At 34.3% G+C, this 14,699-nt stretch overlaps 2 protein-coding genes across 5 annotated transcripts; both read right to left on the bottom strand.

Annotated features, from left to right (window-relative positions):
* Positions 1-716: 716 nt before the first annotated feature.
* Uvop (ultraviolet-sensitive opsin) lies at positions 717-6,165 on the bottom strand. Its single transcript, XM_033470129.2, has 5 exons — positions 5,901-6,165; positions 4,834-5,049; positions 3,520-3,901; positions 2,356-2,540; positions 717-965 (listed from the first exon to the last, which is right to left on the bottom strand). The coding sequence occupies exons 1-5, from the start codon at positions 6,122-6,124 to the stop codon at positions 854-856; spliced, it is 1,119 nt and encodes a 372-aa protein (XP_033326020.1). The 5' UTR covers positions 6,125-6,165; the 3' UTR covers positions 717-853.
* Positions 6,166-8,946: 2,781 nt separating this feature from the next.
* LOC117220290 (tRNA (guanine(37)-N(1))-methyltransferase) lies at positions 8,947-14,638 on the bottom strand. Of its 4 annotated transcripts, XM_033470128.2 has the most exons (6): positions 14,225-14,638; positions 11,381-11,538; positions 10,919-11,165; positions 10,385-10,820; positions 10,156-10,297; positions 8,947-10,062 (listed from the first exon to the last, which is right to left on the bottom strand). In XM_033470128.2, exons 2-6 carry the CDS (start codon positions 11,522-11,524, stop codon positions 9,634-9,636), a joined length of 1,398 nt encoding a protein of 465 aa, XP_033326019.2. In that variant the 5' UTR covers positions 11,525-11,538; positions 14,225-14,638; the 3' UTR covers positions 8,947-9,633. The 4 variants fall into 4 exon arrangements, 2 of the variants coding, with proteins under 2 accessions (XP_033326019.2, XP_033326018.2); XR_004490240.2 differs by lacking the exons at positions 8,947-10,062; positions 10,156-10,297; positions 10,385-10,820; positions 10,919-11,165; positions 11,381-11,538 and adding exons at positions 11,754-12,079; positions 12,310-13,811 and having other exon boundaries at positions 14,225-14,633; XR_004490239.2 differs by lacking the exons at positions 8,947-10,062; positions 10,156-10,297; positions 10,385-10,820; positions 10,919-11,165; positions 11,381-11,538 and adding exons at positions 11,754-12,151; positions 12,310-13,811 and having other exon boundaries at positions 14,225-14,622.
* Between the last annotated feature and the right edge of the window lie 61 nt (positions 14,639-14,699).

Here is a 14,699-nt window from a genome sequence, read left to right as displayed (position 1 = left end):
CGCGATGACAAGGCAGGTACAAAATAAGAGATAATTGTCGTCCGAAGCTTCATTTTTCACCATACAGTTACGTGTACCACTTCGCTGTAACAATTTGGTGAATGTAATCTATTCACCGATACTGCTCGTATTACTCCACAACCGCAAAAACAAACCAAAAATAAAAAGGAAACAAAATGTTGTGTTGCGTCCAGAGACAAGGGCCATAAAAAGGTCCCACCATTGGGGAAACCCTCTCAGGCCCCAACAAGGGTCAAGGCAGACACCCCCCTCCAAGGGGTGATTCGTGCCTTGACCAATAATAAACAATCTACCTCCATCCACGGGTGCTCTTCCACGACTTTCCAGCGTTGGAAGAGCATTCTTCCACCAGCGCTCGCAGAGAGTACAACACAAAAAATAAAGTTCTCTAAGACTACTAGAGGCCCTTCCACGTCATTAATTTGCCGTAGGAAGCGCGAATCGAGCGTACAATAGTTCGGTCGCGCATGTACGTTAGGCGACTAACCGAACGTACGGACAAAACATGTTGTAAAGAAAGAAATAAGAAGACTGAAAGTAGTGATCTACGCAAAATATCTATGTGCGAACACTTTTGAACGGCAATGTAGGTACTGTCCACAAGAAATTTAGGACAATTCGATGTTGTTAAAAAATTATTTTTTATACGTCGCAGAGCTGCAGAAATATCGAGGGAGAAAAGCGGATTGCAGACGTGCCAGGAAATTGCTTTATTGTAATTACTTTCGCTATACAAGGATCGTGTATTTTACGAAGTGAAAACATAGAATCGCATAAGTGACAAGTATACACCTAACATTCGTTTGCCAGAAACAAATGTTTCAATCGAGATTTAAGTTGAGGCTGGCGGAGGCTGTGACACAGTTTCGGTGGTGGTGCTCTGCGCATCCGATATCGGTTTCTCTTGCAGCTCGAGCCATGGTAGACGTTTTTGCAGTTCTAACCTACCGAAACAATACATAAATCGAAGAGCTGCCTTTATAATCTCTGAACGATACACCGAAAATCCAGATATTAGAGTGTGACGAAGAACAATTATGAAAATCACATGAATTTCCATCAAATGATGGTTTTAACCCTTTCGATACTACGGGCCACTATAGCGGCCTTCCATAAGATGCCACCGAGGTACTACGGGCCACTAAAGTGGCCCTCCATAAAATGCGACTGAGGTACTACGGGTCACTATAGTGGCCCTCCATAAGTTCGATCGTTTGTAGCGAATAAAGTCAGTGCTTACTGCAGAAAGATAATTCACCTTATTTTTCTCTCAACAAGGTATAAATAGATATGCCTTTATTTTTTCTTTCAATTTTGTTTAACTTTATTTGGATTAACCCTTTTGCTAGGGCGGTTTCTCCGCTGCAGTACCCCCGCAACGATCGACGTCTTGTAGCGTGCAGTGATGTCGCAGCGCGCCGTTCAGCAGAAGTACCGCGGCGGAAAATCCGCCCGTAGCGAAAGGGTTAAGGACCAACGACTCTTAAACCCTTCTGAGCTCAAGAATATATTCTCTAAGTTATTCTTTCCAATTAATTGTAATCATTTTGAACTAAAGTAAACTAATTAGTTTAGGTAATTTTCAGGTAAATTTTGTGAGAAAAGAATTCAAGGTAATTAAGTTAATGAAATTAAATTTGAACTAATTAAAGTAAGTTCGAACCCGTGATACATCTTTAACCCTTTTATGACGTTTCAGATTTACACGACCCAGACTGTTATATAACTTCTTTAATTACCATCTTATTCGTTTACCAAAATTGAATTCTGCAGAAATGTGTACCTTTTCTTCATATTTTCATATCGATTGTTCTCTTATATTATAAACTTACAATCACTGTACAGTAGCATCCGTTTATTATAATCACGGATAATGTTATCACTGGTTTAGTGTTATCGTAATCAGTCGGTTCCAAAACACTATGCCAAAAATAATCCGCTGTCAGGAGTTTTCAACTAAGTATTATTATTTAAAAAAAACAGTTGCTTATAAGAAATGTAACATAAATGTTATTAACGAAGACGGGCTTATTATATAGCATACTCCTGAATCTGTATGCAAATCTCACAATTACTTGTGACAAGTCGAATTCAATAACGAAAATTTCGTATCCTCTGTGCAATGTTATTAGCCGGTTATTTTTATTAAAAATCGTAAATCCCGAAGTGATCACAATAAACGGATTCCACTGTATTCTTTCAATCGAGTCGGTGTTACCCTAATATCCGTAAGATTTATGAACCGTAAGAGAAAAGAGAGAAAACGAAACCGTAAACTCTTCGATGCTGCTAATGAACATCGCCGAACCATCCGAGACATTAAATAACATTTACCTGTACCGCGGATGGCTGATAGCGTACACGTAAGGGTCGAAGCAAGCAACAGCTTTACATGCACACGCTGGTATCATCGTAACGCCAGGTGTCAGTAGAGCTTTGTTACCAAACGCGCCGATCATCGCCATTACGCCGTACGGTGTCCATGAGCATACGAACAGGAAGCAGATGGTGATGGCAGCCTTTGAAAATTTCAATAACGTTAAGAATAGACAGGAAAAACTTCCTCGATAGAATGCATGGAAGAAACGAATTATACGAAACTACAATAGGTAGCGAACAAATCATAGGTAGCGAAAGTGGATACGAATCGACTGACTGACCTTACTGGAAATGATTTCTGTTTATATCATCAATCTGGGATACAAATACTTTTCTGATTCACTCATCGTCCGTAACTACGTACTTAAGACTAAAATTTCGAAAATAAGGCTCCTCGTTCATAATTTGAACGGGACGCAAGAAATACTTGAGACTTTTAGAATGTTGCACGGTACATATTAAATGTACATATGAGCCGTTTATTTTGAAAGTGGCACATATGTCACTTTCTTTTCTTTTTTTTAAATGAAAAGATACCGTTCGCAATTGTAATTAGTGTTACCATTAACTCGATTGTTTTGAAAAAGTGACTTATATGCCACTTTCAAAATAAACGGCTCATATTAATGATACAAATAAATATGAATGTACATATTAACACGTTCCGTGCCACGGTGTACCATCGATGGTACACGCTTGCATGTTTACTTAGTGAACTGAACAAATTGTTTACAAGAAATTTAGAACCGAAGAATCAATTTCCACCGCAAGAATGGGCGTTGATAAGTTTTTGTTACGTTGTTATGTGTACGAGAATTAATAATTGCACGTAATACATCAAGTTTTAGTAAAATATCAAAGTGTGAAGATTCGAGTAAAAAAAGCACGGCACGGAACGTGTTAAATGTAATTTAGCGAGCTACCATAAAAACTTACCAACTCCGTAGAAAAGAAAATGTATGCAAAATCTTTTCCATAGAATTGATACAGATCAGATGCTGAGAGATGAGGGGTTCTAGATGGGCAACAATGAAACTGTACCAGAAGCACATGCGATTCCATAGATTTCAATATCGACTAAATTAGACGGAAACGCTGATGCGGTAGCAAATGAAGTACCTTGGCTATGCGAATCTCGGCACTCTGACTGTTCGTGCTCGCGTTACTCCTTAAGCTTTCGACATTCATCTTCTTCGCCTGTTCCCGGAGAGCTTTTTCATGGTTCACCACGTGGCTGACGATCTGGCTGTAATAGTATATTATAAGCGTCATCGGAAAAGCGTAGGAGAAGGTGAATATGGTTGCGACGAAGCTTCGTATCTCGTTCGAGTCGGTCAGGTAGTCGAAGCTGCAGCTGGTGAGAAAGCCTTCTGGAACGAAACGGCCCCAAACGCCCATGGCGGGCATCAAGGCCCACGGTATGGTGTAGGTCCAGATTAGAACGATGAAGAGCATCACTTGGCCGCGTGACAGCTTACCATCGAGGGGTCTCGCAATGGTGCTAAGAAACAACGAATAATAAACGAGTTTTTTAATTATTTTCAGAGGGGAATCCCAACGGAAGAGCCGAAATTCAACCTCAAAAAATTTCCACATCTAAGTAATTTTATCAACGAAACTGAAGCTAGGAAATTAGAATTTATCATAGTAGATAGCATTTTAACTCTTTCGCGTTTTAAATATCCTAGTCGAATTCGGTCTTTTTTCGAATGTATTAAAATAAAAATGAAAAAATTTTGAAATTAGAAAATATCAATCTTTGAATATAAAATTAACGCCCAGCACTACCATGCCCTAAGTGCGACAAATGTATAATATATTGTTTCGTAACAAAGACAAGATTGCCTTTGTTCAAATTTCGTACGATTTATATTATAATTAGACCACAGATTTTATGCATTTATGATACAAACGCATAGGTCGAACGCAAAATTGGAGAAACATTAAAAGAATTTAAGGGTTCAACTTATTACAATTATATTAAAAGTGGAAAAGTATTTTCATCCAACTTATATCTTCTACAATTAAAACGTAGATAATTTTTTCATAAAATTAATATTATACTATTTATGCAAAAATTATTTTGCATAGTTTGAAGTAGTAGTATTAAATCGGTGAAATGTATCGAAATACAAAGAAAAATGTATTGTCTATTTAACGAATCGGAAGCCACCCAATAATTACGATATAATAATAAAATAATAAATAACAAATATATAATAATAAAATAATTAATAGCAAATAAATAACAATTAATAAATCTAAGCCTCCCAACAAAAGCAACAAGAATTATTTGCATTGTTCATTGTAAGTAACTGACAAAAAAGAATACGGGTGACACACTTTGTATAACTTTTTAACTATTTATGCTAGTAAACAATAAATTTAGGATAATAGAACAGTTGTTTTGCAGATAGTAAAACAGTATTATACCTGTATCTATCGTAAGCTATTGCAGCGTTTGTCATGCCGGCAGCGATACCAGTTAGAGATCCGATGGCCGCGAAGATCTGACATCCTAAGTTGCCCAAAGCGAACCCGGTGTTAAAGGAATTGTATATAAATATAGGAGCCTTGATCATCATGAAGAAATCGCAGATCGCGAGATTCACGACGAACATGTTCGAGGGTGTTCTCAGTGACTTGGCTCTGAAAACGAGAAGAATAAGGTGAACGGTTAACAGTGTTTCTATGAATATAAAATCGAAGTTATTAGTTCTATTATATGATTTAGAAAGTGCGTGTCGCATTCGATCTAAAAACGTACTTTTCTTTTTGAAAACGATGACTTGTATCATTTGGACAAATATCCAAGGCAGAGCTCTTGTCTTAAACAAGCAATATGATGTGAACATTGGCTATTATCGCCAGGATGCAAAATTTATGCATTTCGGAGAAATAAACAAAAACATTTGAACTATTATTAGAACTATTTAAAAAAAAGATAGAGAGAGATGTTTATGTAGCTCTGCAATTAATGTAGACAATTCTTATTTCGCATAAAAATCCGCGGTCTAGTTTGCATTACGAACAGTCTCGCAACGAAGATATTCTAATTGTCAACGTTTCCAAAACAAGTAAGCTTTCTAAAACAGAATCGGTACCGATAGTTGTCAGAGTTAAACCATATCTCACAATATCACGTAATCATGTTTTAATATACATTACAACTAAACGGTATTATTGTCCAGTTAACAGTTTACTTTCACAACGCAGCACGACGCGCAATATTTTGCCATATTCGAGCGGCTTATAGTAACACTGACGAAAGTAATTCATACGTATTTCTATGATACGATCACCGATGTAACAGAAGTCGCGCGGAAGCTCAAAGAGACAAGAAACTGTTCTATTTTTTTTATTATTGAAAACCGATCACGTTCACTGGCTACCACCGTTGAGTGACACGAACCCGTTTGGTCTTACGCGAACACCGACACGGTCTGCTAATACGGGAATAAGTAACAACGTTGTAGAGAAACTGATAGTACAAGACTTACGCGCAAAAGATCCATATCACCAAGCCATTCCCAAGCAACGCGAGAAAAGTGAAAAGAATGTAGAGGATAGCCAATAAATAGTGAAGGGAGGGGTTCGGCTCGGGATAGACCAGCCAATGATCCGGTATGTGAATAATCTCCTCCGGAGGAACGTTCCATCCGAGCAGCCGGGGTGGTCCAGCAGGCCCGTATCTCGCCTCCCAATGGATACTGTCGTTGGACATGTTGGCCACACCGTCCGCCAGCCCCTCTCCTTGATACCGCCGATCAGCCGGCTATTTTATACCGTTCTACCCCCTTAAAACGCCGAAACCTTAATCCCGGTGATTTAGCTGGCTTCCCGCGGAGGATCAGCCGGGGATCATCCCCTAGTTGTTCTTGGTCAGCAGGAACGTGCGTCAAAGTCATTCGGGGCGGTCACGATGATCATCAGTCGAGGTTCCGTGGCCGACACGGCTGGAGGGACTTCCACCGAGCCGGAACACCCTTGATTTTGTGTGAAAAAGTAAATAATTGTTACAGAAAGAGTCTGAAAGAGTCCGACTGGCGCTGTTACGAGCGAAGAACCGGCTACGATGAATTTCGGTTCTTGGAACTCTGCTTCGAGAATGCAAATCATGGGATCGTAGCTGTCTTTAACCCCTAATTGGAATATTCTGTCGTTTCGTCGCGCGACAGTACCCCCGATTAATCACGGTGATGCAACTAGGACGCATTCCTAGCTGTTTCGTAACTTCTGAGACTTCAATTCGACGACAACGAAGGTCACGAAAATAGTAAAAAAAAGCTGATGTGTTGTCCGTTTGATTTTAGTTCCGTACCGTAGCCATTTTTGCACCTTAATGCTGACAATCGCGTTTATAGATATTTAAAAATGTTGCTTAATATTGTTCTCTATTCAGATATTTTTTTATTGGCATAAATTTTTTTTGTGCGTTCGTTTTATTGTAACCAACGACTTTTAATTAATAAATTTATCGACATTTAGACGTACTATTTTTGGGGGGAGGTAGAAAAACGTCACTTGCATAAACCTTATTATGAACGCTAACCCAATTTCCTCGGCGGATCAACTAACACAGTACTTGGTCTTACTTTTGACAAATAAAACTACTTGGTCTTACTTTTAAATTGGATACACCAATTTAAAAATCTTAAAAATAACTCTCTAAAAGAATTGGGTATTCTGAAAAGTGTCTGGCTCGTACAAATTAAGGTATTAATAGAAATGCTTTACTAACTACATACAGAATTTCGATTCAGTAGAAGTTGAACTGTGGATCCATAATATATGGCTCAACAATTAAAAATCCGATCTTACTGTTTAAGAATTATCCCGGGTGCTTCAGAACCATTCCTACATCTAGTTTTGAAAATTAACTAGACGAATCTCCAGTATGTGTTAGACGAAAATAATAACTCTAATAACTCTGTTGTTAATTATTTTTTAACATATAACATACCAACTATCTTTAAACCGAAGTGTTGTTGACTTTCCCATATTTAAAATATCGTCTTTCCATTTTTTTCCGCTTAAACACAACACAACATCCCTTCAAAACCCTTCTTCGCAAACCTAACAAATATGTATATAATGACACTAATAATGGAATACTTAAGGTCGTTATCCAAGAGTTTTTAACGCGTTTGCTACCAGCATCGCACATATGTGACAATGACGATTTTATCAAATTCATTTTATAAATGACACTACAGTAATGTCTCTCTAATTGACGCTCAGATTGTCCACAAAAATCGACAATTTTGGGAAGAGGAGATACGATTGTTCGAGCCTCGCGCTGTCGACAACTATAAAAACGAGCTGCAAGGCTCGAATAATCGTATCTCCTCTTTCCAAAATTGTCCATTTTTGTGCACAATCTAAGCGTCAATTAGGGAGACATTACTGTATTTAAAATCGTAACACATAGTTTCTCTTCGACGACATTTTTATCATATTTTATAAGACGATACGGTGTATTTAATACGATAAACAAAATAAATGTAATTATGTAAGCTAGTGACGCTGGTAACGAACGTGTTAATTAATCATTCTAAAATTAATACAGTAAATTCTCCCTGAATTTGATGATCAGATTGTACACAAAAATGGACAACTTGGGAAGAGAAGATACGATTATCTCAGCCTTGTGGCTCGTTTTTATAATTACCGATTGTCAACAACTATAAAAACGAGCCACAAGGCTGAAATAATCGTATCTTCTCTTCCCAAATTGTCCATTTTAGTATACAATCTGAGCGTCAATTAGGGAGAATTTACTATACCTCTTGTAATATATTAAAATAGATTATCTGACAGTTTCACCTATTTCTCGTGTGAAATCCATGCTATATAACGTGCCTTAATTTATCTCCATGATTCAGACAAACCTGTACTATTTTCACTTATTCTAAAGTGGCTCTTCCAACCATTAGTGATTGGATACAATACGGTATTAGCCAATCTATTCAAAATATTATTGTAGAGATTCGAAAGAAGGACAAATAAATCTGGTCATCTTGGTCTAACCGATAATAAAATTGCCGATGATATAATTGTAAAATCAGCTTGCAGGACACAAAACTATTTATTAAAAAATCCGTTATGAATTGATAGAATAGGTCTCGAATTCTAATAAGTCACTCAAGAACTGCTCATGATGTTCTTATCACAAAGTGAAATCGTCCTGAATATTCATCATGTAGCATACATGACATATTCTACTGGAATGCCCCAAATTTTCGTTGGAACAAACTCGTTTCTCTATTGCCAGTGATCTGAAAACGAACTTAAACGAAACCAACAACATAAGAAACGTCCTCCCTTATTTCAATTCCATCAATTTTTATGAAAATTATACTAATCTTTGTCGTCCTTGTTGTATACAAACTTATTCAACCTATTTTACTTAACATACTATGTAGTTGTATGTTATACACCATATTCCCCAATTGCGATGCTTATTTATATAAAGGTATTTACGTATCATTTGCGTTAATTTTGTGATGCACATGGCCACACGTGGCAAATAAATAAATAAATAAATTTTCACTTTTTACAATTGTTTACATTTTATTTTGCCCAGAACAAACAAACATCGTGTCTAAGCAATTTTATAAATAATGTAATTCTCTTTTACACACACAATTTTAATATTTTTATAAACACATTTTTCTGTGCAAAAAATAAATTCGCTTTAATTATTCACGCAGTAAGTATGTACTTTGATATTTAAAAATATACAAAATGGTCGGTATTCTGAAGAATAATATATCATCCGTATTTTTTATAAACTTGATTATACGAGATTAATAATCTGTTCGCAATTATTTATTGATAAATGATTTTGCAATCATAAATAAATTTCAATAAGGTATAATACTAGATTATTTTACAGTTATTTAAATCTAATATATCTTCTCGTATCCCTACAGAAACAGAAATTATTACTACAAAATAGTTCGTCGAACATTTTGTAAATAAGTAGTGGTAACATTTGACTACTTCTGACCTTGTTAAAACTAAATAATCTATATAGTGGTGCCACTTTATTAATACTTCGTTAATTTTGTGTGCTTACGTATTATTAAAAATATGTAGTAATACTATATAGCCGTGCATTATACACAAAATATTTTTCTTGCATTTTTGTAAAAAACATTGTCAAGCTATTCAGTACCAGCAAGTACTGTTAAAATCTGCACCATTTTATAAATTGTACATAAATAAGATTCATTGTACTCTGCCCTGCCTCTCAGCAGACTCGTCAGTCAAAGTATACGCTGGCAAGTAGGACGAAGGATTTTTAGGATCCTTTAATCGTGGATTTGGTAGCGTGGTTGACTTCGTTCCTAAACTTGTGTAACCCTGATCGTATAACGGGCAATATGGCACTTTGTACTTTAATAAAAAATTCCACACTTGGTCGTACGTCCAGTTCAGGATAGGATTTACGCGAACTAGACGCGGCCAACCAGGATCAGTTGGTGTAAAAGGTTTCATATTTTCTGAACCAGGATCACCCATTCGCATTCCCATTAGACTTGCTTTTAGGTTCTTTCTTTCCTCCACAAGCGAATTTAATGCCTTTAGTATAGGACGTTCTTTCCTTATCAACTGTAAATTATAATACTGCTTTGCCCTTTCCACAAAGGAATCAATCTGCGAACAAATGTAGAGTGCTATTATTTTCTTTAGATAAAATACATTTAGAAATATTTAAAATGGTTTCAACAACTTTTAATTGAACATTACCTCTGGAAATGGATCAGCTGTTACATACAAACACAATAAGGTTGAATAATTTTGTAATTTTGAAACAGTGGCAGCCAAATGTAAAACTACTGTACAATCTTTCCCACCATTGAAACTTATAAAAGTATCTTCATGTTGATATCTAAAAATATGCAATACAAAATAGTATGTATAAATTTATTTGTTTTCATATCAATTCAATTAAAACATTATAACGTAATAAACTTACTTATTATAACACTCTTGTAAAATAACCAAAGCACTTTTTACATGTGGTTCGTTATTAGCACCTTCGAAAATGGCTCTTGCATGAAAATCAGTAAAGCCATTTTCTAAATTTCGTATTTTTTGTACTGGTAGAGAATACAAAAGTTGTCCCCTTGCTTCTAAGACATACTTTTCCTCTCCTTCTAATGTAATTCTTGTATAATTATCAGATGCTATTTGCGGATAACTACCAATACTAACTTTATTTTTCCAATGATTTGCACATTCATCCAAAATGTTCACAATAGATAATTCTTCTAAATTAACATCTATACACTCAAAATGTAAAGGAGTTCCCTTCTTCAATTGTGATACTATTGTATCAAGAGCTGGCTCAAAATATTTTGGGGATCCTGGTAATACATACACATTCTTCACTTTTATAACTGCAAACTTTTCTAAAAATTATTCATATATAATTAATAAACTGATGTTGCACAGCTATTTCTCATTTTAAATCAAATATTTGTCAATCTTTTAGCAGTAATTCACATACTTTTTGACTGGACATAGATAAGTTCGCATGGTCTTGGTACAATGGTAAGTCGGTGAAATTCTTTCTGCTCAGGAAATTGTGTTGCATAATTATCAACCAATTCTTCATGTGGTTCAAGTTTTAATTCTAAACCTTTAGCCACAGCTTCATATGTAACATCATCATGGGTAGGTCCAACACCACCAGATGTAAAGACAATAGAGTACTTTCTGGATGCATCACATACAGTCTTTGCAATATCATCTACCTAATACAAAAGGCTACATTATACGTAGTGAGATATTAAATATACAAGAAACTTTCTAGATAAAATATAAGAAAACACTTGTTTAAAATCAATTGTATGGATCATTAAACTAAATAATAAATTATACATAATTATTGAGTTTCTAATTTGAAATCTGTAATTCAAAATGGTCTGAACTTAATTCGGTTTTATGAAAGTAATTAATTAATACGCACAATATCAGGTATTACTGTTACTCTTTGTAGTTTAATCCCAGAAGCACGTAGACTTTTTGCTAGATATGATGTATTTGTGTCAATAATTTGTCCACGTAAAATTTCATCTCCTATTACAATCATGCCGGCAGTATAAACCTCCATGATGAATGGTTTTCCTATGTAAAATAAAATAAATTGATGTAAATAATAATGAGATGAAATTTTTCTGTTTCCACACTGAAAATGCTTAACTTGGAAATGAATAATAGTCATTAAGAGCAATGCTGTAGCTATCATTGAGTAAACATAACTTAACATTTGGGATATCTGACTATTCTTATATAACTGCTTAGGATGAAAATGAGGTGATAAGAAGAAACTCGATAAAACATTTTCATTGGTAATGATATTTATTTTGTGTAACGAGATTTGTCCAATGGAAATTTGTATAAAATATAAATTACATTATATTTTTTACATTATACATAGTAAGTCGTATTATTATTTATATGCTTTCATTAATAAATGGTAACAGTGCACAACTTAGATGTTAAATTATTTAAATAAATGTATTCATCCAATTTGTATTTGTTCAACCAATGATGCTGTTTCGTCTATCTGCACTGGTGTCCTATTGGGCATTTTCTTCTTTTCTACACGTTTTGTATTCTTTGCCTTCATCTTTGGCTCGGGCTGATGCATTTCTTTACGTAATTCCTGAAGTTGACGATCTACTTTAGCTATTCTATCTTTTTCTCTTGTAATAGCTTTGTTTCCTTTTAAATTTAACTATTAAAATAAAGGAGAATTGCATGAAAAACTGCAGTATTTGAATATTTATTGAATCCAGATAATAGATAATACTTATATGAGAACCAAGCTCACATTCACAATTATACATTATTTGTATTTAATTATATGCTTATTGTTTGTAAGAACTCACTTACATTTTTTAAATTGGGCATCACCTTCTGTGCTTTTGCTTTCAGTTTAACACTACGATTTGTTGACACTTTGAATACATTCTTACTCTTTTGATTCTTTCGCAGTCCCTTGTTCTTTCCCATTATTTTCTGTAATAATATCGCTTATCGATATATCTGATAAATTTTCCATTTTTAATTTCTTCATTGCTGGCTCCTCGCCTTTTAAAATTCTTTCACATAATAAAAAGGAGACACGAATCATTTCTTTATATGGAGAAACATTTCTAACATTGTGTAAATTAACTAAAGATTCTTGCAATGTACAACCAAGTTTTTCTTCCACTAGTAACTGTGCAAGTTTACAAGCATCTTCTCCTTTATTTGCCTTTATAAAGCAATATAGATGTACCATGAGAGATTGAGAACTCATCTTTACTATTTCATTTTCATAAAAACATTCATAAAATACATCCAAAAATTCAACAGCCGTGCTTGGTAAATTCATTACTATGTGTTCTGAACCAATTTCTTTACTAACTCGTCTATTTAAAATATCTTCTTTTACAACAGTCTTCAAAAATTCTCTACCATCCATGTTAAAAGATTTAATATTAGATTTTACTTTATTAATTTCAGCATTCCTTTTAAGCCATTTGTAAGATTCAGGATTTAAATCATTTGCAAGAACTCTAATTCCTTTACGAGCAGCAGGAATAGCAAATGGTCCAACTCCAGCAAATACATCATACATAACATCATTAGGTTTCATAATTTTTATCAAATTTGAATGTTCTGTAGCTAAACGAGGATTCCAGTAAACTTGAGAAAAGTCTAACTCATACATATAACCATTTTCTTTTGCTACTGTGATTGTATCTTTGTCACCTGCAAGTATCTCCATAGTGAAATGTCTAAATGTTGTATCAATTGTATTCATCTTGTTTACTACTGTTTTAGCAACTGGTACAGTATCAAGGAAAACTTGACCAATAATCGTTTTGTATGGTAAATGCATATCACGCAGATTTAAATGCACAATGTGGCCTACTAAACTGTACGAAGTTGGAACTTCAAATCCTTCAGGCAAAACAGCTTTTAATATATCATTTATAGGCCAATTGTCATAATTTATGGTTATTTCTGTTATTCCAAATTCTTCATATAATCCCAAAAGTTGCTCTCTGTCATTTTCCGACAGGTCTTCAAATTTTTTTACTAAGTTAGGGTTCAAATATGCAATAATCTTATTATCTACATTTTGAATTGCTTTGAACTTTCTTAGTTTAAGTAAATATTTTTTCACAATTGGTTTTATTTTTGATATTTTAATGTCACAACATTTTAGGAATGGCAACTGGATATTAGCTGTAAATGCTGTACGGTCCAGACATGTCATTCCTCGCACTGATTCAGGAGGAACCAGCAAAGAAGTCATTTTAGTGTTATAACGTTTTGTCCAGAAACATTTGTTGATTAATCTTTTTAAGTAATTCTTTATATTCATAGATGTATAATATGAGATCCTACAAAGAATTCCTAATTATTCCATTTTGATCAAAATATTTTTTTAACGTAGTAAACTTCATACATTTTCCTACATGATTTCTTTATTCTCTATGTGAAATTCTTACCATTAATTTATTTTTATCTAATCAACTGTATGTTTCATGTGTTCAAATATCCAAGTCTAAAGTTTTATGTTATTATGTCTCAAGTATTTAACAAGTTCAACCTTATTTAAATACATTATTACAAAATTCAGTTAAACTTTTTTAAATCTATTAAGTTTGAATTTTGTATTTCAATACATAAGTATATAAAAATATTTTTGGAAACATACATATAATGAAAATTTTTTAGAAAAAATGAATCGGAATGAATTATTTTTTATAAAAAATATTAACAATGAAAGTAGAAAAAAACAACTGTTATTTACCTTCGTGTTCTTTTATCTTTTTAAGAAATAAAATTCTTCATATGTTGATAGAAAAGTCTGACGTATAAGTAAGGTTATTAATTCCACGTTACAATGATTATATTCATATAGGTTAAATCTCTAACTGTTAGTGATACCAAATGAGCACTTTCCAGCTCTCATACCTTCGCATGTACAAATCATTTGTATTTGTATCCCTATCCTTTTACTGCGCATCCAACTCCGCGCAAGTTTATTAGGAAACGCGACGAGATGACGAGATGACGAGATGACCAAGCCGAAACCGAGAGTCTCTTGACGAAAGAGAGAATTAAAACGAAACAAACGAACTTTATGTGTGGGTGTCCACGTTCTTCATTTGATACTGACGTTTTTGTTCTTACACCTTACGTAATATTAAAAAAAAAACATTTGCTTTCGATACTTCACACAAACATGATTTCCCTTCGCAATTGATCTCATTACAACAGTATTC

The sequence above is a fragment of the Megalopta genalis genome, chromosome 10 (assembly GCF_051020955.1).
Source record: "Megalopta genalis isolate 19385.01 chromosome 10, iyMegGena1_principal, whole genome shotgun sequence".
NCBI classification, from domain to species: Eukaryota; Metazoa; Arthropoda; class Insecta; order Hymenoptera; family Halictidae; genus Megalopta; species Megalopta genalis.
The sequence above is the reverse complement of the archived record's forward strand: the minus strand, read 5'-3'. Positions and strand labels throughout refer to the sequence as shown.

Coding starts and splice junctions, on each gene's coding strand:
- Uvop (XM_033470129.2), bottom strand. CDS start 6,124: ATGTCCAACGACAGTATCCATTGGGAGGCGAGATACGGGCCTGCTGGA. Junction 5,050..5,900: donor GTGATATGGATCTTTTGCGC/GTAAGTCTTGTA, acceptor TCTCGTTTTCAG/AGCCAAGTCACTGAGAACAC. Junction 2,541..3,519: donor CCGAGATTCGCATAGCCAAG/GTACTTCATTTG, acceptor AAATTTTCAAAG/GCTGCCATCACCATCTGCTT.
- LOC117220290 (XM_033470127.2), bottom strand. CDS start 13,792: ATGAATATAAAGAATTACTTAAAAAGATTAATCAACAAATGTTTCTGG.